Source organism: Anopheles moucheti, chromosome 2, assembly GCF_943734755.1.
Source record: "Anopheles moucheti chromosome 2, idAnoMoucSN_F20_07, whole genome shotgun sequence".
NCBI lineage: Eukaryota > Metazoa > Arthropoda > Insecta > Diptera > Culicidae > Anopheles > Anopheles moucheti.
In genome coordinates this window covers 100,545,200-100,566,052 of record NC_069140.1, presented here as the reverse complement: position 1 = coordinate 100,566,052, position 20,853 = coordinate 100,545,200, and the positions used below count along the sequence as shown (strand labels likewise).

At 43.1% G+C, this 20,853-nt stretch overlaps 6 protein-coding genes and 1 long non-coding RNA gene across 10 annotated transcripts; 4 read left to right on the top strand and 3 right to left on the bottom strand.

Moving 5' to 3' along the window:
• Nucleotides 1-2,393: 2,393 nt before the first annotated feature.
• LOC128298127 (gonadal protein gdl) lies at nucleotides 2,394-3,416 on the top strand (the record flags this gene model as incomplete). Its single annotated transcript, XM_053033866.1, has 3 exons — nucleotides 2,394-2,428; nucleotides 2,494-2,654; nucleotides 2,716-3,416. Coding segments are annotated over 3 exons (474 nt in total), but the record flags the coding sequence as incomplete, so codon positions are not given.
• A 1,665-nt stretch (nucleotides 3,417-5,081) lies between these two features.
• Nucleotides 5,082-6,617, bottom strand: LOC128310324 (peptide methionine sulfoxide reductase-like). The gene is made up of 4 exons (XM_053046936.1): nucleotides 6,522-6,617; nucleotides 6,241-6,443; nucleotides 5,893-6,153; nucleotides 5,082-5,604 (listed from the first exon to the last, which is right to left on the bottom strand). Exons 1-4 carry the CDS (start codon nucleotides 6,531-6,533, stop codon nucleotides 5,370-5,372), a joined length of 711 nt encoding a protein of 236 aa, XP_052902896.1. The 5' UTR covers nucleotides 6,534-6,617; the 3' UTR covers nucleotides 5,082-5,369.
• Nucleotides 6,618-7,129: 512 nt separating this feature from the next.
• LOC128296720 (peptide methionine sulfoxide reductase-like) lies at nucleotides 7,130-8,620 on the top strand. The gene is made up of 4 exons (XM_053032197.1): nucleotides 7,130-7,225; nucleotides 7,304-7,506; nucleotides 7,594-7,854; nucleotides 8,143-8,620. The coding sequence occupies exons 1-4, from the start codon at nucleotides 7,214-7,216 to the stop codon at nucleotides 8,375-8,377; spliced, it is 711 nt and encodes a 236-aa protein (XP_052888157.1). The 5' UTR covers nucleotides 7,130-7,213; the 3' UTR covers nucleotides 8,378-8,620.
• Nucleotides 8,621-10,428: 1,808 nt separating this feature from the next.
• On the top strand, nucleotides 10,429-15,391 carry LOC128309806 (uncharacterized). Its single transcript, XR_008288862.1, has 4 exons — nucleotides 10,429-10,568; nucleotides 10,852-11,322; nucleotides 12,934-13,419; nucleotides 15,252-15,391. It is a non-coding gene; the product is annotated as an uncharacterized LOC128309806 (long non-coding RNA).
• Nucleotides 15,392-15,679: 288 nt separating this feature from the next.
• LOC128309804 (DNA-directed RNA polymerases I, II, and III subunit RPABC3) lies at nucleotides 15,680-16,872 on the bottom strand. 3 transcript variants are annotated; one of them, XM_053046279.1, is made up of 3 exons: nucleotides 16,831-16,872; nucleotides 16,404-16,692; nucleotides 15,680-16,345 (listed from the first exon to the last, which is right to left on the bottom strand). In XM_053046279.1, exons 2-3 carry the CDS (start codon nucleotides 16,612-16,614, stop codon nucleotides 16,104-16,106), a joined length of 453 nt encoding a protein of 150 aa, XP_052902239.1. In that variant the 5' UTR covers nucleotides 16,615-16,692; nucleotides 16,831-16,872; the 3' UTR covers nucleotides 15,680-16,103. The 3 variants fall into 3 exon arrangements, with proteins under 3 accessions (XP_052902239.1, XP_052902241.1, XP_052902240.1); XM_053046281.1 differs by having other exon boundaries at nucleotides 16,404-16,684; nucleotides 16,831-16,867; XM_053046280.1 differs by having other exon boundaries at nucleotides 16,788-16,842.
• Nucleotides 16,873-17,180: 308 nt separating this feature from the next.
• On the top strand, nucleotides 17,181-18,930 carry LOC128299601 (COP9 signalosome complex subunit 7b). Of its 2 annotated transcripts, none has more exons than XM_053035607.1 (4): nucleotides 17,181-17,427; nucleotides 17,493-17,966; nucleotides 18,033-18,171; nucleotides 18,426-18,930. In XM_053035607.1, the coding sequence occupies exons 1-4, from the start codon at nucleotides 17,230-17,232 to the stop codon at nucleotides 18,443-18,445; spliced, it is 831 nt and encodes a 276-aa protein (XP_052891567.1). In that variant the 5' UTR covers nucleotides 17,181-17,229; the 3' UTR covers nucleotides 18,446-18,930. The 2 variants fall into 2 exon arrangements, with proteins under 2 accessions (XP_052891567.1, XP_052891566.1); XM_053035606.1 differs by having other exon boundaries at nucleotides 18,420-18,930.
• Nucleotides 18,601-20,760, bottom strand: LOC128299600 (maltase A1-like). The gene is made up of 3 exons (XM_053035605.1): nucleotides 19,582-20,760; nucleotides 19,407-19,514; nucleotides 18,601-19,341 (listed from the first exon to the last, which is right to left on the bottom strand). Exons 1-3 carry the CDS (start codon nucleotides 20,698-20,700, stop codon nucleotides 18,757-18,759), a joined length of 1,812 nt encoding a protein of 603 aa, XP_052891565.1. The 5' UTR covers nucleotides 20,701-20,760; the 3' UTR covers nucleotides 18,601-18,756.
• Nucleotides 20,761-20,853: the final 93 nt, after the last annotated feature.

Below are 20,853 nucleotides of genomic sequence, written 5' to 3'. Positions count from 1 at the left end.
CGGACAAGATGGCGGACAAGATGGCGGACAAGATGGCGGACAAGATGGCGGCCAAGATGGCGGCCAAGATGGCGGACAAGATGGCGGCCAAGATGGCGGACAAGATGGCGGACAACATGGCGGACAAGATGGCGGACAAGATGGCGGACAAGATGGCGGACAAGATGACGGACAAGATGGCGGACAAGATGGCGGACAAGATGGCGGATAAGATGGCGGACAAGATGGCGGACAAGATGGCGGACAAGATGGCGGCCAAGATAGCGGACAAGATGGCGGACAAGATGGCGGCCAAGATGGCGGACACAAGATGGTGGACAAGATGGCGGACAAGATGGTGGACAAGATGGCGGACAAGATGGCGGACAAGATGGCGGCCAAGATGGCGGACAAGATGGCCCACATTATGGATCATGGACAAGATAGCGGACAATTGGTGGGGTGGTGACTCGTGGGAGGTGGATGGTGTCCCTTGGGAGGTGGGGGGTTACCCGTGGGAGGTGGGTGGTTACCCGTGGGAGGTGGGTGGTGTCCCGTGAGAGTTGGGTGGTGGCCCGTGGGAGGTGGTGGTGACACGTGGGAGGTGGGCGGTGACTCGTTGGAGGTGGGGGGTGACCCGTGGGAGGTGGGTGGTGACCCGTGGGAGGTGGATGGTGTCCCGTGAGAGGTGGGTGGTGGCCCGTGGGAGGTGGTGGTGATACGTGAGAAGTAGGTGGTGACAGGTGGGAGGTTGAGGTGACACGAGAGGGGGGTGACACGAGGGGGGAAATGACACGAGGGGGGAGGTGACACGAGGGGGGAGATGACGGCTAATTGACTGCCAATTGACGTCTAACTGACGGCTTATTGGCGGCTAATCGACGGCTAATTAACAGCTAATGGACGGCTAATTAACAGCTAATGGACGGCTAATTGACGGCTAATAGACTGCTAATTGACGGCTAATCGACGGCTAATTGACAGCACTCAGGCACTCAGGCACTCATGAGTGCCGGTCACTCAGTAACTCAGTAACTCAGGGGCTCAGGCACTCAGGGGCTCAGGGGCTCAGGGGCTCAGGTGCCTGAGTGGCTGAGGGTCGCCTCTTGAAGTATATGCTCTCCTGGTATCGGAAATCTGAAAACAGCTGGTTTGTATGGAAAGTTAGTGTATAAACATTGCATACCTTTAGGCGGGCAAAATTACCAGGTGCTACCTCTTCCGTGGATGCTCTCCTGGTACTATACACTCGGAAACTGGAGTTTTCGAAGAAATTGTTCACGACCAACGAGAAAGTTAGTGTTTAAATATTGCATACCTTTCGGCGGTTTCGAGCAAAATTGCTGTACTAGGTGCTCTTCGATGGATGCTCTCCTGGTATCGGAAATCTGAAAACAGCTGGTTTTGTATGGAATTTCGTACCAGCCGACGGAAAGTTTGAGCGAGATTAAGGATGCTCTCCGTTTCATCCATCTTCCGCTCTCACGGGTTTGATAGTATGCAATGCAATAGTGATGGGCAAATTTATTCCACGCTGCAGGTTATTTCACCTGCAGCGCAAATTTGCGTTGTTTGCTTAATGGGACACAATGTTAAATAATCCACTAAATAACAAATAAATAAAAGAATCGAAATTCACAACTTAATAACTCGTTCATTCTTGTTGGAATCAGTGGGACAGTTTTTATATAAACAGAACAGAACAGAATTTAGGGAGCTTAGGTTTATTTCAGCAGTACGCTTCTACTGCGCAGTTAGTTCTAACATACACTGAACTCTATTTTAACAACTGTCAAGGGGTGCAACTGTAAGGGGTAGGAATATTGCATATACCAACAATTCTGTATTGCAAATCGTACTAGACTATATTCCTGTTATCAAGACTCGGATTACAAGTCACGGTGATGAACAGATCTGGTTTGCCCAAAAGCACAAACAATGATCATTGAATTTTGATACTGTGCCCTCATGTACCCGCTGCAACTGAGTGTTGCATGGCGAATATCCCGGAAGCACTGCGAGCGAACCAATTCGATGGCAAAGTGCTCCTTGGATGCTGTAGTTGTAAATTCCACCACGTGCTGCTTCTCGAAATTGGCGCACGTATGATTGTAGCTCCATTTAGAAGAGTACAGATACAGTGGTAATTGGTGTTGGTGGTGATATAGCCGGTTCCGTTATTGTATTCGAAGATGGTGATGGCTCTGGCGGACCATTTGAAGAAGATGATTAGGGGTGGCCCAACGGCGGATCAAACGGTAGGCGGAGTAGGCCCTTTCTTACTGCGCTTTTCGCCTTGTCTCATTTCAAGTCCCCTCAATGTTCCCCTTCCCTCCTGCATCGTTTTTAAAATTAGAGGCCCCAACTATAATTCCGCCCTGGGCCTCCAAGGGGATTGATCCTCCACTGTGCTGGAGCATTTGAAGAAAATGCACAGTGATCTACCAGAGTAAGTGAATTCTATTGAATGGCCAACCTCAACGTGCAATGACTGACCAAACATTCCTTTGCTAGGCAATATCAGATGAGAATATCTTACGACCTGTTAGTCGGTCTAGCAAACTCCTTGCTAAACGACACAATCTTTGAAATCGTTAAGGGATTAATGGAGATACAGCACGTAACCGAGGCCCATTTGATGCAAGTGCGAGAAAAAGTAGAGAATGACCATCAGCGTAGGTTAACACGAAACCAGCAAAGGTGTTCCAAACAATTATCCTTTTCTCTTTATTTTAGTGGAGGTGAAACAATGGGAGACTAAAATACAGGATCCCGAAGAACTGGAGCACATTATTGCACTGATGAAAATTAAGCATGGAAAAAATATGAAAGAAACCGATATGAAGCTAGTGCTACACCTGGATCAGAAAGTTAAAGATCAACAATCCACCCTTGAGAAAGCCGGGGTGCCTGGCTTCTACGTAACAGACAATCCGAAGGAGATTAAAATCCAGATGTATTTATTGGACTTCATTCTTCGACTTAGCAGGATGAAATTCGAATCCCACAAATAGCATTCGGAAGAACCTGAATAATTGTTGAGCGATACCGAAATGAATCACTCCTCCAAAGCAGCGCTGCAAACAGGTAAAAGTAACACACGTTATGTTTAGCAAGTACAACCACCCAATAAGGGCGCAAGGTACGTTGTATCAGACGTTAGAAGCATATGTTCACTGGTGTGCGTGTCTCGATGCAAAGCAGTGGGCAAGTGATGATGCACATCGATTACGTAGCAAGCTTGTACACATTCCACCAGTGGTTGTGTATGAGTAGTTGTGTTTATGAAACAGCCGGCTAATTTACACTAAGTTCCGTCATGTGTTGGCAAAGGTGCCATAATATAGAATAGAATAAACATAAATGCGCAATTGTTTAACAATTAGCATTACGTTCGAAGCGGTCGTTGCTAAACTTCAGATGTTTAGCATGTTTAAAATCCCTAAAGACCAGCTGATACTTAGCTGATGATGATCATCAACAATACGCGCATAATATTTCTCTACGAATGTCTTGCTCCCCATACTGCTAGGACTAGGTCATTGACCGAACGCTTAGGATAAAGAGTATTTTTAAATACCATGTTAACTATAATTAGGAAACTGTTGTCACCAATACATCATACAGCTTAATAATTTCTGAGACTTTAAAATGTAATGTAATTTTTGAGACTTTAAAAGCATACATTTTGGATTAAAGTTCAATTTAAATTCACGATGCACTATGATTTTAATAAGACTAAAGAAAAATTTAAAAACGACTCAAATTTAGCATCGGTCTCAAAATTGCATCAAAGTAAAGGTCTCGTTTTGCCCTTTTCGAAAAGCTAACTTTCACTTCATTTCGCCCACAGGAACTGAGTGAAATTGGGGCTGGAAAAATAATTTGAATGAAATTCGCCTTCGCGCTCAATTCGCGTGCCCGCCGTTATCATCATCACGAGCAAGGTATTGCCCCGACAGCGACGGGAAGTCTTGAATCACCGCCAAGCATTGCTAGAAACGCGCGCCAGACGCAGGAATGGGAGAGGCAACCGCGAGACGAACCACGCCGGCAATTACACATGCGCACGAGCTACATTTGGCCCAGTGCTTAGCGATGTTGATCTTGAACGGCCGTCCGATTGTTTGCAAGCATTTGAGGTGTCCCTAGAATCCCAAAATCATACCGGAACCGATGCTACATTGTACCTTCACAGTAAGTAAAGCATGAAGGATCAGAAAACATGTGTTTTGTGGGAACGAACGGATAGGGAGTTTTCTGCGACGCAATAAGATCGTCTTGAGTGAATTGGCGAAACATTTCTTTTCGTCAGTTTTGATTGACTTTGATTATTTCAAGAAGATGGGCCCATCTCCTATTCTCCTTACCGTCTAGCTCCCTGTGCCACCCATGGCCCCAGTTACACATTTTTAACGACCGTCAGCGTCATCACGCTCAACGTTTCGTTTGTGTGGTTTTTAAAGCTTCACACAACAATCGCTCCAACACTAACATACCTTACGTGCACAGTCTTAATTGGGCCGACGGACACAAAAGCGCACAGCTGGCACCACCCGAGATAACCTTCTCAGCACTTATCGCGCGGAAATTTTGCAAATCATCTTATTTTTCTATCCCATTTTCGCGTCGTCCAATTGTGCAATAACGACCATACGATCACTTCGTATCCTGCAGGATTCTGTCGTTTGCTCATATAAACATCAACATTAAGCAGCATTTAAACAACTTCCAGAAAGAAATTTGCTATGTGTACACACTCATGAATTATCAGTGAAAGATGATAAATTTGGAAGAACTCATTGTTTGTGAGCATGATTTGTAATCCTGATAACAAGGCGTATTCTTCTGTTACCTTGGCGCTATTATTTTGACCAGAAGCGTGAAATGCACATGCGTCTAAAAGCTCTGTTGAGGTCATCACACGATACGACTTGAGCGAATCGAAGGCCAACAAGGATGATGTTTGCAAGGGCAAGATGTTTATTACGTTAGCAGTACAGCAAATCAATGCTTTAAGTTTGCCGCGTTAAATCAAATAATCTCATCATCTCTTCGTTAGAAACAACTTCAATCGATCAAAAACACGGGAGATGTAAATTGTACCAAGAAGTACCTCTTCATGACTTCTCTACTTTATTGGCTTATTTTATTATCTTATTACTACACGTCTCACTTGTTATCAGTATAAGTATAACCTAACATCACTTGTACAATCGCATCGTAGATCGATTCATCTAATCTATCCGTGTTCCAATTTCTGAACGTAAGAATGATAACGCTTTATAAAACCGTTATCAGCGGTGAGAGGAGTAATCAACAGGATCTCCCATCCTCTGGACTGAGAATGCATCATATACATTGTGCCATCACATCTGTTTCCAAATGTTTTAGCAGAAAATGCCGCCACCTTCGTTCTGGATGACGTACTCCCGGACGTACTGCGTCTGCTCCTTGCTCAACCCCAGTAGCTCGGCCTCATCTTCGAACTGCTTCAGTCCAGACACACCGATAAGGTATCCGTTCAGACGTGCGGCCACATGCGACGTGTGCAGCAATTCCGCTGTCAGTCCAATGCCCTTGGCCAGATCGGTGTGACCCTGCAGGCGGTACTTTTGGTGGTAGCTGATCGCGAAAAGGTAGAACAGAATCGTCAAACATAAATATCTTGCGCTGCTACTGAAGGAAAAACTGAGAGCATTGCAATCAGAAGGGGGAAACTTTCTTCTAACGCATGCCCCTCTGCCGTAGTATTGGTGATTTCACTCATTGCATGTCGAACGCAGTTTGTTTAATGTTGGTACCGTTTTCCGCACCGTTGCCATAGAAACCGCGCTGACAGTGAACTTATGGGGCTCAAGTGTACGGCCTTGAAAGTTTAACGGTCTTTCGCAGAGCGCTAATGATACTCACTTTTCGGCTGGATAGAAGGTACCTGCCCGGGCAATTTCGGTGACGATCTGCTCCGGGGCACGCTTGATCTGCTCGTGCGTTCGACTTTCTTCCGCTGTCTTCCGTTGCTCCTCGTTGTGGTAGAGAATCAGCGACATGTACTGGCGCTTCATGCGAGTTGTCAAACCGTACTCGTGGTTGTTCCAAAACAGATCCAGCAGATCATTGTAGCTGATCTTCTCCGGATCGTAGTCAATATCGATCACCTCCGTGTGATCTCCCCTGTTCCGTGTGAACAAACATTGTACACTCACATTAACACCACTCGATGGATCGTGAATTCGAAAGCGCTGTGCAGATTGTACTTACATTTTCTTATATGCTGGAGACTCGGTGGTACCTCCGGCATAGCCGACACGTGTACGCAGAACACCTTTGGTGGCTCCGAAGAGCGAGTCGCACCCCCAAAAGCAACCCATTCCGAAGGTAGCTTTCTCGAACGGAGTGTCCAGCTGGTGCAGTGGTTGTTGAGGAATATTCTCCAGACGCTCGGCCTGATTGTTGGCGTGTTCCTGAAGGAGATCAGAATTGGATTGATGGAGTCGCGGGCAAGTGAAATCGAATGCAGACTTTAATTCGATTCAACTTACCGTTGCTACCATGTTGAGCTGTTATGGCAAAGAAGATCTCCCAGTACAGAAAAGTGTGCCAAAGGGTTGCACGTTCGCTCGGTACAAGCAGTGAGATGTTTATGATGCCCTCGACTCTCGCGAAGCAGATTTATATCGGTCCGCTGAAGCTGTGTGTAGTACAAAAGCAAACCGACCGGTTCGCTTGCATTACCCACACAACATACCGCAAATGCTTGTATAAACAATATTAGGGGAGCATAGGTATGTGTGTATGGAGAGTAAATTGCTTTTCGTCTAAAGCTCATCAACTTGCCAACCGATTTCAGATGAGTACGAAATGGATGAAATAACGCAGTTGACAATTTAATTGCAATGAAGCATTTTACAACTAAATTTCATTCGCGAACTTTATGCAATTCAGAACAGCATAGAACTAGCACGCATACTTGCTTAAAAAAAATACATTCACGCGGCTATAATAACACAACATTGTGTAGTGAGACAGACGACCTTATCGCGATACTGAGCAGTATGTTGTGTGGGTAATGCAAGCGGACCGGTTTGCGCATACAGCGGAGCAAGCCATATATAAATCTGCTTCGCGAGAGTCGAGGGCATCATAAACATCTCACTGCTTGTACCGAGCGAACGTGCAACCCTTTGGCACACTTTTCTGTACTGGGAGATCTTCTTTGCCATAACAGCTCAACATGGTAGCAACGGTAAGTTGAATCGAATTAAAGTCTGCATTCGATTTCACTTGCCCGCGACTCCATCAATCCAATTCTGATCTCCTTCAGGAACACGCCAACAATCAGGCCGAGCGTCTGGAGAATATTCCTCAACAACCACTGCACCAGCTGGACACTCCGTTCGAGAAAGCTACCTTCGGAATGGGTTGCTTTTGGGGGTGCGACTCGCTCTTCGGAGCCACCAAAGGTGTTCTGCGTACACGTGTCGGCTATGCCGGAGGTACCACCGAGTCTCCAGCATATAAGAAAATGTAAGTACAATCTGCACAGCGCTTTCGAATTCACGATCCATCGAGTGGTGTTAATGTGAGTGTACAATGTTTGTTCACACGGAACAGGGGAGATCACACGGAGGTGATCGATATTGACTACGATCCGGAGAAGATCAGCTACAATGATCTGCTGGATCTGTTTTGGAACAACCACGAGTACGGTTTGACAACTCGCATGAAGCGCCAGTACATGTCGCTGATTCTCTACCACAACGAGGAGCAACGGAAGACAGCGGAAGAAAGACGAACGCACGAGCAGATCAAGCGTGCCCCGGAGCAGATCGTCACCGAAATTGCCCGGGCAGGTACCTTCTATCCAGCCGAAAAGTGAGTATCATTAGCGCTCTGCGAAAGACCGTTAAACTTTCAAGGCCGTACACTTGAGCCCCATAAGTTCACTGTCAGCGCGGTTTCTATGGCAACGGTGCGGAAAACGGCACCAACATTAAACAAACTGCGTTCGACATGCAATGAGTGAAATCACCAATACTACGGCAGAGGGGCATGCGTTAGAAGAAAGTTTCCCCCTTCTGATTGCAATGCTCTCAGTTTTTCCTTCAGTAGCAGCGCAAGATATTTATGTTTGACGATTCTGTTCTACCTTTTCGCGATCAGCTACCACCAAAAGTACCGCCTGCAGGGTCACACCGATCTGGCCAAGGGCATTGGACTGACAGCGGAATTGCTGCACACGTCGCATGTGGCCGCACGTCTGAACGGATACCTTATCGGTGTGTCTGGACTGAAGCAGTTCGAAGATGAGGCCGAGCTACTGGGGTTGAGCAAGGAGCAGACGCAGTACGTCCGGGAGTACGTCATCCAGAACGAAGGTGGCGGCATTTTCTGCTAAAACATTTGGAAACAGATGTGATGGCACAATGTATATGATGCATTCTCAGTCCAGAGGATGGGAGATCCTGTTGATTACTCCTCTCACCGCTGATAACGGTTTTATAAAGCGTTATCATTCTTACGTTCAGAAATTGGAACACGGATAGATTAGATGAATCGATGTACGATGCGATTGTACAAGTGATGTTAGGTTATACTTATACTGATAACAAGTGAGACGTGTAGTAATAAGATAATAAAATAAGCCAATAAAGTAGAGAAGTCATGAAGAGGTACTTCTTGGTACAATTTACATCTCCCGTGTTTTTGATCGATTGAAGTTGTTTCTAACGAAGAGATGATGAGATTATTTGATTTAACGCGGCAAACTTAAAGCATTGATTTGCTGTACTGCTAACGTAATAAACATCTTGCCCTTGCAAACATCATCCTTGTTGGCCTTCGATTCGCTCAAGTCGTATCGTGTGATGACCTCAACAGAGCTTTTAGACGCATGTGCATTTCACGCTTCTGGTCAAAATAATAGCGCCAAGGTAACAGAAGAATACGCCTTGTTATCAGGATTACAAATCATGCTCACAAACAATGAGTTCTTCCAAATTTATCATCTTTCACTGATAATTCATGAGTGTGTACACATAGCAAATTTCTTTCTGGAAGTTGTTTAAATGCTGCTTAATGTTGATGTTTATATGAGCAAACGACAGAATCCTGCAGGATACGAAGTGATCGTATGGTCGTTATTGCACAATTGGACGACGCGAAAATGGGATAGAAAAATAAGATGATTTGCAAAATTTCCGCGCGATAAGTGCTGAGAAGGTTATCTCGGGTGGTGCCAGCTGTGCGCTTTTGTGTCCGTCGGCCCAATTAAGACTGTGCACGTAAGGTATGTTAGTGTTGGAGCGATTGTTGTGTGAAGCTTTAAAAACCACAACCACAAACCACACAAACGAAACGTTGAGCGTGATGACGCTGACGGTCGTTAAAAATGTGTAACTGGGGCCATGGGTGGCACAGGGAGCTAGACGGTAAGGAGAATAGGAGATGGGCCCATCTTCTTGAGATAATCAAAGTCAATCAAAACTGACGAAAAGAAATGTTTCGCCAATTCACTCAAGACGATCTTATTGCGTCGCAGAAAACTCCCTATCCGTTCGTTCCCACAGAACACATGTTTTCTGATCCTTCATGCTTTACTTACTGTGAAGATACAATGTAGCATCGGTTCCGGTAAGATTTTGGGATTCTAGGGACACCTCAAATGCTTGCAAACAATCGGACGGCCGTTCAAGATCAACATCGCTAAGCACTGGGCCAAATGTAGCTCGTGCGCATGTGTAATTGCCGGCGTGGTTCGTCTCGCGGTTGCCTCTCCCATTCCTGCGTCTGGCGCGCGTTTCTAGCAATGCTTGGCGGTGATTCAAGACTTCCCGTCGCTGTCGGGGCAATACCTTGCTCGTGATGATGATAACGGCGGGCACGCGAATTGAGCGCGAAGGCGAATTTCATTCAAATTATTTTTCCAACCCCAATTTCTCTCAGTTCCGGTGGGCGGACTGAAGTGAAAGTTAGCTTTTTGGAAAGGGCAAAACGAGACCTTTACCTTGATATATAATTTATAACAGGCGATATTACTAATATTTATAATATTGTAATATTACCTAGAGTCTGTGATCTTGTGAAGCGTTTGAATTTTGGCAGTGTAGAATATTTTTAACAAAATATTTCATTCAATAATCAATTTTGCATTTATGTTGCACCTTCGCCAGCTTGACATGCAACATAGCATAAATTGACCGGTATTCATTGTTGCACAACTACATATATGCTGCTACTGGCTGATCGAAACGCACACATACAACACCTTATTCTAACGTCTGATGCGCCGTTACCTTGCGCCCTAACGGGGTTCTTGTATTAACTAAACATAAACCTTTGTTTCCCATCAGCTAGCAAAGACTTTGCTTTGACAGCTGGGAAACTCTGTTGTCAATCTCTTTTGCATTGTTGTTTACTTTTCATTTGCCATTTTCATCTCTCGGGCCAACCAGAACAGATCTGCTCTAGTTCCAGAACGTAATAACACGTTTAGTGTACGGAAAATATTCGTATTTCTGTCCAAACCGCACCCCAATTTCATTCCTTAACAAAATGTGCAAGTGCATTGCTGGAACATGTGTCTGTTGGTAAGTAAAGTGTGTGTCAAACTGTTCCTGGTTTGCCCGTTTGTTGTGCAGCATCCCTTATCGCGTAATAATGATTCATTAAATTAATTGTTGTACGTGGAAATACATGAGTCTCCTGTAATCGTTTTTATCAATGATAACAATTCGTGTGAAAACTCGCCACTTTAGGACGCAGAACAATTGATCGTGGTTTTAGTGGCTTCAAGGCTATTTACGATGAATGTCAATTTGTAATTAAGAATGATTTTGTAATATAATTTTGTCCATCTTTCGTTTTTTACAGCTGCTGCCAATGCGCCATGAGCGTGTTCATTTCGCTTCTGACGGTCTTCATATTGGTAGCCGTAGCGGTCGCATTGGGAATTTACTTCGGGCTGCTGAACGTTCACGATACAGCCCCGAACGTATCGGACTTTGTCCATAAAACTGGCGACTCCATTAAGGATAGCATTAAGGACAAGTTTAACTAGTTTATGGACTGTTTATACGGATCTAAATTGAATCGAAAATATTTATATCTTATTTATGAATATCTATACAACAATTTAATGTGCTACGATACACAACGGCATAAAAATTTAATCGAAAATAAGTCGTACAAAACAGTGCTTTAATCGCTACTCGCTAGTGCTTTAATCGTCTACTCAGTCCACCAAACTGCAGCCATAATAACACAGCTTACCCCAGTAGTAGCGGCAATAGACTATTTGCAGTGAAATATGCTCTGGAATCATTCAATCAGTTGGAGTTCCTGGTAAGTTACCGGTAAATTGTGTTAATTTTCTAACGAATAAGCTACATACGATATCATGCGAACGATACATGTGCCAGCGTGACTCACAATTCCATTTGAAAATAGTCAATACAATGCAAGTTGTTGTTAGGACAAACAGAAGGTGTTCTACAAACAATGCAACAGATATTTATTTAGCACATGTGGAGAAATTACTAACATCGGTGTTTACGCAACGTATCACATTTATTCTACATAAATTCAATGGCCTATTAGTCCAAGCCTTGCATTTTGTAGCTCGTCAAGATGATTTACATTTAAAGGAGTGCTGGTTATGAACCCATTTCTTTCATTGTTTGGGACAAATACAAAACGGTACTTGTGCAGCATTTATATCATGGTAATGCAAAAGATGTACCGCATCAAACGGTGTAACCGTAATACTATTATATAAATAATGTATGTTATAATCTTTTGTTAACAGCAAATCTTGTTTTCTAAAGTGTACCAACATTACCAAATGACTGCCGGTCACACTGCGCACGGTGAAATGCTCATGCAGCACGCAACAAATGGAAATGTGTTTCCAACGTCGGGTAGATTCATCCCCTCTTTCGTTAAGTTGGGTTGAGAGCATATTTACATATGTATGTAGTAGTGAATTATTGTCTACATAGTTGTGCGCTCGTTTGCCAAAGAGCTGCGATCGCATAAACACAAGTTGTGCGGCGTTTCTTGGCCGACTTTTTCTTCGTCATTTGCGTGAAAAGTGTGCAAATTGTGTGGACATAAAATGTGTCACTGTGCAACAATCATCGTAGTGTAGTTATTTCATATATATATATAATTAATCATTCCCGTCACTCATCAATTCTCATCGTTTCCGTTTCTTGCAGCTTAATTTTTATCGCCATTAGCACTGGCTTTGCTGTCTATTACATAGCGTTAATGCAAGAAGAAGTCCGAAAGATGATTGAAGGTATGATCGAAACATATTGGAAGGTGGAATCGTTCAGAGCAAATTGATATTTCTAGACGAAACATTACAGTTCCAATTGGGTATTGAGGGTGATACCGATAGGTGACTGCCAGAACTTCTGTCAGGCTTAGACCTCTTTAGGTTGTTTTGTCGTTAAAGTTGAATCGATGGCTGACTTTATGGGGGTTATTGGAAACGTTGATGTCATCTTTTCTTGCTTGGAATTTCGTTTACTGTTCCAGATACTGGCGCTTTTTGCACGAATGGTCAGTACAACGTTAGAAACATGCTTTACAAGATTTCATTATATTCTTTTCCAAAACTGGACCCTTTACGACCATGGGGTCAGCCCATGGGTTATGATATGCCACCGATTGGGAGATCAGAACCACTACGGGATAAATTAGAGTGGTGATGTTGTCTTCTTCTTCCTATATTTAAGTTGGGCACCAAGGTGATGTCACTAGTTGGAAGCTTTGGGCACAGTGAACGGGAATGTTTAACTTCTTCGGTGTTCGTATGTAAACGATATTTAATTTGATTCAATATTTGAATTCCTTTCCGTTTCTTTTTAAGTATTTAATCCCTTTCAACCGTATTGGCACTTTGACGAAATAAATCATACAATTTTATCTATCTCTCTTTTTCTGCAGATCCTAAACATGAGCCATGAGTGTCTTCATTTCGCTCCTGACAGTCTTATTGATGGCTGTAACAATGGCATTGGGAATTTACATCGAGCAACTAAACGTCGACGATACAGCTCATGGCGGTATCGGACTTTGTCCACAACGCTGACAACTCCATTAGGGACAGCATTAAGGACAAGTCCAGTTAGTTCTCTGCCTTTTTACATGCCTGCCAATTATTTAAGGAAATGTTTACATCACATTTAAGAATCTCAAAACAATATATTTAATTCGCTTCTACCAATAATGGCATATAAATTTACACAACGAAAGTGGTACAAAGCAGTGCATTATTCGACTACCGACACATCACTGATATGTCAGCCAGTCGTACAGATTCAAACCATAACTACATAGCTTACCAGAAGTAGCAGAAATAGACTATATGCAAAAGAAATTTGCTCAGGAAACTCTAATGCAATTGGCGAATTACATCGTGCAACATTTATGGTAAGTCCTAGAATATAAAACTTTGTTACTGTGTTTTCACGATAGATGCCCGTTCAACGTGTTTCCTGCGTGACTCACTATTCCGTTAGGAACCATTAGGATAGAAAACAACTGAATCAATACTATGCATGTTGTTTGAACATATTTCGTTTTGAATGCTTTTATATTTGTTTTTTTTTTTGTTTAATTTTACTGCAGACGGCCGGACCGCATTGAGTTATTGGTTTTAGAGAATTATTCATATTGGATAAGAAACAATGCTTTTTACAAGCTACAGGATTTTTTTTTACGTTAAAATGACTCGGCTTACTTCTTCTGCGCCACTGGAACCTCATGAGGCTTTGACTTTTTTACCTTATTTTCCAGATAGCGGGTCAGCCTTAGCCTTGTCATAAAGAACATAGTTCAACTGTAGTTCATTCATCAAGGTTACTTACGTTTAGTGGAGCGCTGGTTAAGGACCTTTTTCATTAGCTGCTTGAAACAAAATACTCATCAAGGACAGACTTTTTTAGCATTTAGCATGGGAATTTGAAGGATATAGCTGTTTCTTGGTGCGTGGTAACGGGCCTGGCAGTGGTCAGCAAGTTGAAAATATCCTAATTTCTCTCCTAAACTTGCCACACATACCAAAATTCTAAACAACAAAAAATGTGACACAGTGACTTTGTGTGACTTTTTCTCCTTGTAGTCCATGGTATTGTTGCGAACGACAAGAGGTTAACAAATTTTTTTAGAATTAAAATTAGTTTGAAAAAAATCAAATTTTTCACCACTGCGCATGGGGAAAAGCTCATGCAACACGCAACAAAACAAAATGTATTTCCAGCGTCGGGTGGTTTCATCCCCTCCTTCGTTATATATTGGATTAAATAGGTATGTTGATGGTTTCTAGTGTAGACCTTTCGGCAAGCGTGTGTGTGAACACCTGTCTATGTAGTTGTGCACGCGAATGAGCTACGATCGTGGTCGCATAAACATTTAATTCAATAGCCAGTTGTTCAGCGAGATCGAAAGACGTTTTCTTGAGGCGATTGCTTGAAAAGTGTACGAAGAGTAGTACGAATACTCGGATCGAAAATGTGTCACTGCGGAACAATCATTGTTTGGTAATTATAAAAATATCTATTCTTCGTTGGATGTAACGTGCGTGAAGTGGATACAATTAAAATTGTAAATTGGAAATGCATTACCAATACACTGTCCGATGTTACCAATGGTTGTGAATCTTTTAAGCCGTAGAGGTAGACTCATTTTTTAGAAAGAGATAAAACAAATTGAGGAATACCAAGTAGTAGTGAACTAAAAAACATAACTTTTTCCATAACATGCCCTTGACGCATGCTTCCGGTCCGGTTTCTCCGTTTTTTGTTTGTTTGATTATAATCTTCTTGTCAAAATAAGACGTGTCCCGGAGCACAGTTTACGCTTACCGCAACATTTGTACCGAACCAAGGTTGCAGCTCTTTACGATCGCGCAAAACTTGGTCTTTTAAAGAGAAAACTACGTTACACGCCGATGTAACTGTGTAGTAGATTGCGCGTCTATAACCAGTTACAATTACCAGATGAAAGGAGTAGCACCAGAGAATCGCATAAATTAACATCGAAACACACGATACTGCTAGAATCTAGATGCACTAGATGACTAGATGCTTCTAAAAATTTCCCACGATGCCGAGGTACACGTACACAGCAACACTAGTAGCGAACAAAGGAAAAGGCGGAAATATATAGAATGGTCGGCATGCGTCATCCAATATTAGTTTCTTTAATCATCAACTCCTTCAAATTTATATTAATTCGTTTCGTTTGCGGGTTATTTATTCCAGTTGTATTCTTTTTGCGATCGCCATTGCCGTTGCCATTTATTATGGAGTTATTCAAGTCGACGAAGATGCTTCCGATGCAATCAAGGAGACGGGATTCAAAATTAAGCATTCCATTAAAGATGGTTTGAAAAAACTAAGCGACGATTGAGTTATACTCGAGAGAAGCTCGGATTGATGCCACCTATAATGCAACACCACCCATAACCAAAAACGTGCCAGCAGCGGAGGAGGAGAATCGGATTATATGCTCCAATTTATACAAAAGTGACGGATCTGATCGGCATCAATAGACACATGTCTACCTCGTGGACCTACACCGACTATATGGATCTGGAATTAATCTCCGCAGTGTGCTAATTTATTCATTCGCTTTTTGTAATGTCTTTTAACGATGGTATTTAAAATAAAAGATCAATCTTTCTTCTAATATTTAAATGGTACCGAGTTACATGTTTAATGCAGCTGACGATGATCGCTTCTTTAATCGAGATGAAGTTGTTGTAAAAAGACACTCACGCTGATTCATAGTATGCCTTGCAAACGGAAAAGCTGCAACATAGTTTCAGATGGATTCTTCTCAAAGCTACGAAATTCGAAGTGTTTCTTGGCTATGGTAAGGCTATTGCTATTCCTACATTGTATAAATTGTCCCCATCTAATTGTTTTCACAGCGTAATTTCTTCGCTACTGGTCGCTCTGCTCATGTTGACAAGTGTAGCGCTAAACATTTACTTATGGATTCGGTTGTCGAAGGTTTTACGCCAATAATGGACACCTTATTACATGTTGAAGGTAGAAGAATGTACAGTTTATTCGACACAATCATATGAAAACAATAGGCACGAAAGCAACCTAAAACGCGAGCTTCTTCATCAGCAGAAACATGTACTGATCGATCTCGAAACCATGAAGATTGTTGGCATCTCCTTGTAACCGCATTAATAGACCCCCGAACGAAACGTAGGCGGACAACCTGTTGGAGGATTCCGTCTGCGAGTCATCCCCTTCGATCCTGTATACTTTCCCGAACATTACGTATTCGAAACTGTCAGCCCGCGATCCCTCTATTTCTGCTGCATTGTACTCCATGCTTGCTGCACGGGCGAAACACAGGTAAGTCTCTTTTTTATCAATCCACATTTTCAAACTTACCAGCAGTGCCGTCTTCGTGCAGTGTAGTCGCTAGAACCAGCCGAAATTTGTCTCCCAATTCAAATGGATAAATCCAAGAATTGATGTCCAATATAAGATCCATTTTGAACGATTCTGATTCACAGTGCAGTCGACTGACTCGATCAAACTTTTTCCCCTCGGGATCCATGTCTTTAACGTTGAAGATATCTTCGAAAAGTATTCCAGACATTTTGTATCAGACGAAATGTGCGCGTCCTTCCAATCTTGAGGTTATGATGTTCTCTTTTGCAATGTTTCTCCTGCAAAACTAGAAGCGCATCGGTTATGATTTTTGTTTGTTTGAAAAGCGGTGACTTAGATTAGATTGATTGGCTATTCCACAATCGTTCATTAGAAGCTTACAATTGGTAATTTCGATCTAAATGATAAAATTTACAACCGATACCTTGTTTTGTTGCGGCACTTGCTTGTTTACTGCATCCTGTTTTGACATTTTGCCAGCTCCGTTCGTACGCGAGGTTTATTCACGTTGAGATAGTCTCCGTACAATTCGTGTGTTTTCATGCGCTTTCGGTGTTTTCATGCGTAGAAATGTTTTATTGCTTTTACTGTATCTTTAGGAACTTAAAAAATAAGACCCTTTTTGAAGAATGTATATGTTTTAAACTTGAAAAATTTTATCAAAATTTGCGCCAAGTTTGCTGCTTCCAGTTCTAAACTGGCTAACATAAACGAGTCCCACTTATGCAGCGTGCAATTGTCAAACATTGTTTCCAAAAGGTTTTCTCGCGAGAAGACACAAATAAAAAAGGAGCTTCGTACGGAAAATCATTTATCAACCACAATGGCCCCAGAGTTAACGAATTTTGAATCGGACTCGTCGGCACGCCAGCAGTACTCGGCGCACAATCCAATAGAGCAATACGTTTTACTCGCAAAAGGAACCAAAGGGGCAGCTTGCATCGAGTTGATCAAACAGGTCCTGGAAGCACCGGGAGTTCACGTATTTGGAGAGCTATTGGCGATGCCAAACATCGAGGAGGTGAGCAATTCTCGGAAAATATTGGTTAACAGTAATAATGTCATACTTTTCTGGCGTTTTTACAGTTAAAGAATGGTGCGAATGCAAATTATTATAACACACTGAACCTGTTCGCCTATGGAACGTATCGTCAATATCTTGAGAACCAGGCCGAACTGATTCCGCTAACGCCGGCAATGCAAAAGAAACTGCAGCACCTTACGGTGGTGTCTTTGGCGATCAAAAGCAAATGCATTCCATACAATGAGCTGCTCGATGAGCTGGACATTAAGAATGTGCGTGTGCTGGAGGACTTGATCATCGAAGCCATTTACGCTGACGTTATACACGGTAAGCTTGACCAGAAGAACAAACAGCTGGAGGTAGATTACGCCATCGGTCGGGATATTCGCAAGGGCGACATAAAGGAAATTGCCTCCACGTTGCAAGAGTGGAGCGATTCCTGCGAAACCATTTTGCTCTGTCTAGAGACACAAATTAATCGAGCCAACACCGAGAAGCAGAAGCGTATTAAGCACAAGGAGGCGATCGAACAAGAGGTTTGTATCAGGCAGACAGTATGGCAAAGTTGAGAATGTTTCTGTAATTGTGACCTTATTTTCTAGATTTCGAACCTCAAGAAAACGATAAAGACTCAATCGGTAGAATCAGATGAAGCAATGGCTACGGACGGCTGCCGCGATATGGCTGGCGGGCTCGATCTACGGAAAAAGCCAACAAAATCCAAGAGCCTTAAAGGTTGCGGTAAGTCGTGGTTTAAAAATTTCTCTTGAATCAAACTCAGAAGCTAATGCGGTCAGTCGATGGTTTTTTTTATTGTTTTTTTTTTATTACTCACCAATTGTCTCTGATGGCCTGCTATCCAAAAAGCTTTTTGTAACACGTTTAAGCTGTTTATTGGCGATCCATAACCGATTCCTTCCATCGTCGTTTATTATTGTTTTGATTTAATTTTGTTTTTCATGCATCTTACTTACTTTCTCATTCGAAAGGTCCAGGCAAGTCAGTATCGAAATGATTGGCTTAACACACTACCAAGAAGACACAGGCGCCACAGACTGCCAGCCGAAGGGCAGTTTTGGGATGTTAAATCATTAGTTTCTTTTTTACGTAATTTTCCTTTTATTTATTCGATGTTTAAAAAGGAAAGGCTGCACACATCGTGTCGTTTCTTACTTTATTATCAGTACTATGAATTGTGATGCAAAACACGAATAAATAATCGCCGGAGGATTTTTTTTATTAATGGAACATACAACGTATTCAGTTAAATTCCGAAAATGGGGAAATCGTAACTATATTTAGGTGCAAAGCTTTGCAAATGCCACGCTACACCTGTAGCACTTCCGGCTGAAAGTTGCGAGACACTAGCACGAATGATTCTTTTGGTTCAATCACTACTTTATCCATTGGAACTAAATCATGCTCCGTATGGTTAGATGCCGCACACACGACAGCTAATAAGCCAACCGAAAGGGAAGGCTCGTAGGTTTGGAGATTGATGGTAGCTTGCTGATTTCCAATGTTTGCAATTGTGTAAATGGAGGCCAATGATTTACCAATGCCAAAATGTCTCAAAATAATAAGAACGTTCTCTTGCACAAATATTGCTAGATCATTTTGAACGTAATCAGCACTGACTTTCATGCCTACAAGTTGACGATAAACTCGCAAATGGCTTCGTTCTACGGTCAGCTGTTTATCGACATTCACATCTGTGTAATTCGGTGAAACGGGTAGCCACGTATGGTCGGCTGTTGAAAACCCTGCATTTTTGGTCGAATCCCACTGAAAAGGTGTTCGTTCAGGATCGCGCGTAGTGTATTGATAACGGTCCGGGCCAGCATTGCAAGCTGCTGGATCTACTGTATCATTGTACGATATCCAAACGTCGTCCATTCCAATCTCTTCGCCCTAAATGATAGTGAAGGAAAATAGCGACATTTGCGGGTTTCGATTCATCTTCGATTGATACGTACGTTATAGGTGACGGCAACACCCGGCAAGGAAAGCATAATCATATTCATCGCATCAATCATATCCTCCCCGAACCTGGTGGCTACACGGTGCTGGTCGTGATTGCCCAACTAGAAAGTAAGTCAGCTTGGAATTAATTGTTTGTTAACGTATACCTTTTGAACAGATAATATTTACCACCCAGTTTGGAACAATGTTCTCCATCGACGGCATATGATCAAGCCAATATTGGATGGTGTGCAGAAAATCCTCCGCCGTTGAATCTTTGTTCAGGTCGGTAATGAAATGAAAATTAAACGGGATTTGGGCACCGGGTACGGTACCATTGCCGTAATACTTCATCACGATCTCGATCGGCGAATATGTCTCGGCCATTATAATGCGCTCGCGAACGCCAGCATTATGTTGAAACTCATCCATCACCGCACGCCACTGGTAAACCATGTCGAGTGTTTCGTTTTGATCCTGCGTGTAAATGTGTACCAGATAACCGGGGTCATTTGGGTCGTCGGTGTTGCCGCTGAGTGGCTCATCTGGGTAGTTCCCGTCAGCATCGGGTGCTACCTCAAACAAGGTCGGCACTGCATCGATACGATAGCCGGCTACACCCAGTCCCAGCCAGTATCGCATTACGCTTTTCATAGCCTCCACAACGGCGGGATTTCTGTAGTTCAGGTCCGGTTGCTTGACGGAGAACTGATGCAAGTAATACTCTTTGCGCACCTCGCTCCACTGCCACGCACTGCCCCGGAAGAAACTAACCCAGTTGCATGGTACGGTCGGTTGTGCCGTGGCGTTGTCTGGATTGGGTCGCCCCGGATGCCATACGTAGAAATTCTCAAAGCCTGGCACGCGCTGTTCGGATTTCTTGAACCACTCATGCTCATCACTCGTATGGTTGGGAACGAAATCGAGAATAACTTCCAGTCCGAGATCGTTGGCCTTTGCTCTCAAATCGATGAAGTCCAGCAACGTGCCATACTCGGGCTGTATTGTGTAGTAGTCCGAGATGTCGTACCCGAAATCGGCCATTGGGGATTGAAATATCGGTGACAGCCAAAATCCGGTTATGTTGGTCGCCTTTAAATACTCCAACCGTGACATGATGCCACGTAAATCACCGACACCATCTCCATCGCTGTCCATAAACGAACGCGGATATATTTGGTAGAAGATGCCCGATTTCCACCAATCATGGTTCAATGTGTTGGATACACTTCCTGATATTGAGGATGTGAAACCTAACAGCAACACTACCAAAGCGATCATCACCGTAAAAGATTTGTTGAACAACATTTCACCACAGCAAAGTGCTGCGACCGACTGAAGAGAGATACGATCGTTTGCCAGCTTTCATCTCACGTACAAAAGGAAGCGATTGGGCTATCAATAGAATCATCTTGTTGAAAGTACAATTCGTTCCAGTCGCCCTTATGATTCATCCACACA

Coding starts and splice junctions, on each gene's coding strand:
- LOC128310324 (XM_053046936.1), bottom strand. Junction 6,154..6,240: donor TCTCCAGCATATAAGAAAAT/GTAAGTACAATC, acceptor CACACGGAACAG/GGGAGATCACACGGAGGTGA. Junction 5,605..5,892: donor ACCTTCTATCCAGCCGAAAA/GTGAGTATCATT, acceptor TTTCGCGATCAG/CTACCACCAAAAGTACCGCC.
- LOC128296720 (XM_053032197.1), top strand. Junction 7,507..7,593: donor TCTCCAGCATATAAGAAAAT/GTAAGTACAATC, acceptor CACACGGAACAG/GGGAGATCACACGGAGGTGA. Junction 7,855..8,142: donor ACCTTCTATCCAGCCGAAAA/GTGAGTATCATT, acceptor TTTCGCGATCAG/CTACCACCAAAAGTACCGCC.
- LOC128309804 (XM_053046279.1), bottom strand. CDS start 16,614: ATGTCTGGAATACTTTTCGAAGATATCTTCAACGTTAAAGACATGGAT. Junction 16,346..16,403: donor GCACGAAGACGGCACTGCTG/GTAAGTTTGAAA, acceptor TCGCCCGTGCAG/CAAGCATGGAGTACAATGCA.
- LOC128299601 (XM_053035606.1), top strand. CDS start 17,230: ATGGCCCCAGAGTTAACGAATTTTGAATCGGACTCGTCGGCACGCCAG. Junction 17,428..17,492: donor CGATGCCAAACATCGAGGAG/GTGAGCAATTCT, acceptor GCGTTTTTACAG/TTAAAGAATGGTGCGAATGC. Junction 17,967..18,032: donor AGGAGGCGATCGAACAAGAG/GTTTGTATCAGG, acceptor CTTATTTTCTAG/ATTTCGAACCTCAAGAAAAC.
- LOC128299600 (XM_053035605.1), bottom strand. CDS start 20,700: ATGTTGTTCAACAAATCTTTTACGGTGATGATCGCTTTGGTAGTGTTG. Junction 19,515..19,581: donor ACATTGTTCCAAACTGGGTG/GTAAATATTATC, acceptor CTTACTTTCTAG/TTGGGCAATCACGACCAGCA. Junction 19,342..19,406: donor GTGTTGCCGTCACCTATAAC/GTACGTATCAAT, acceptor ACTATCATTTAG/GGCGAAGAGATTGGAATGGA.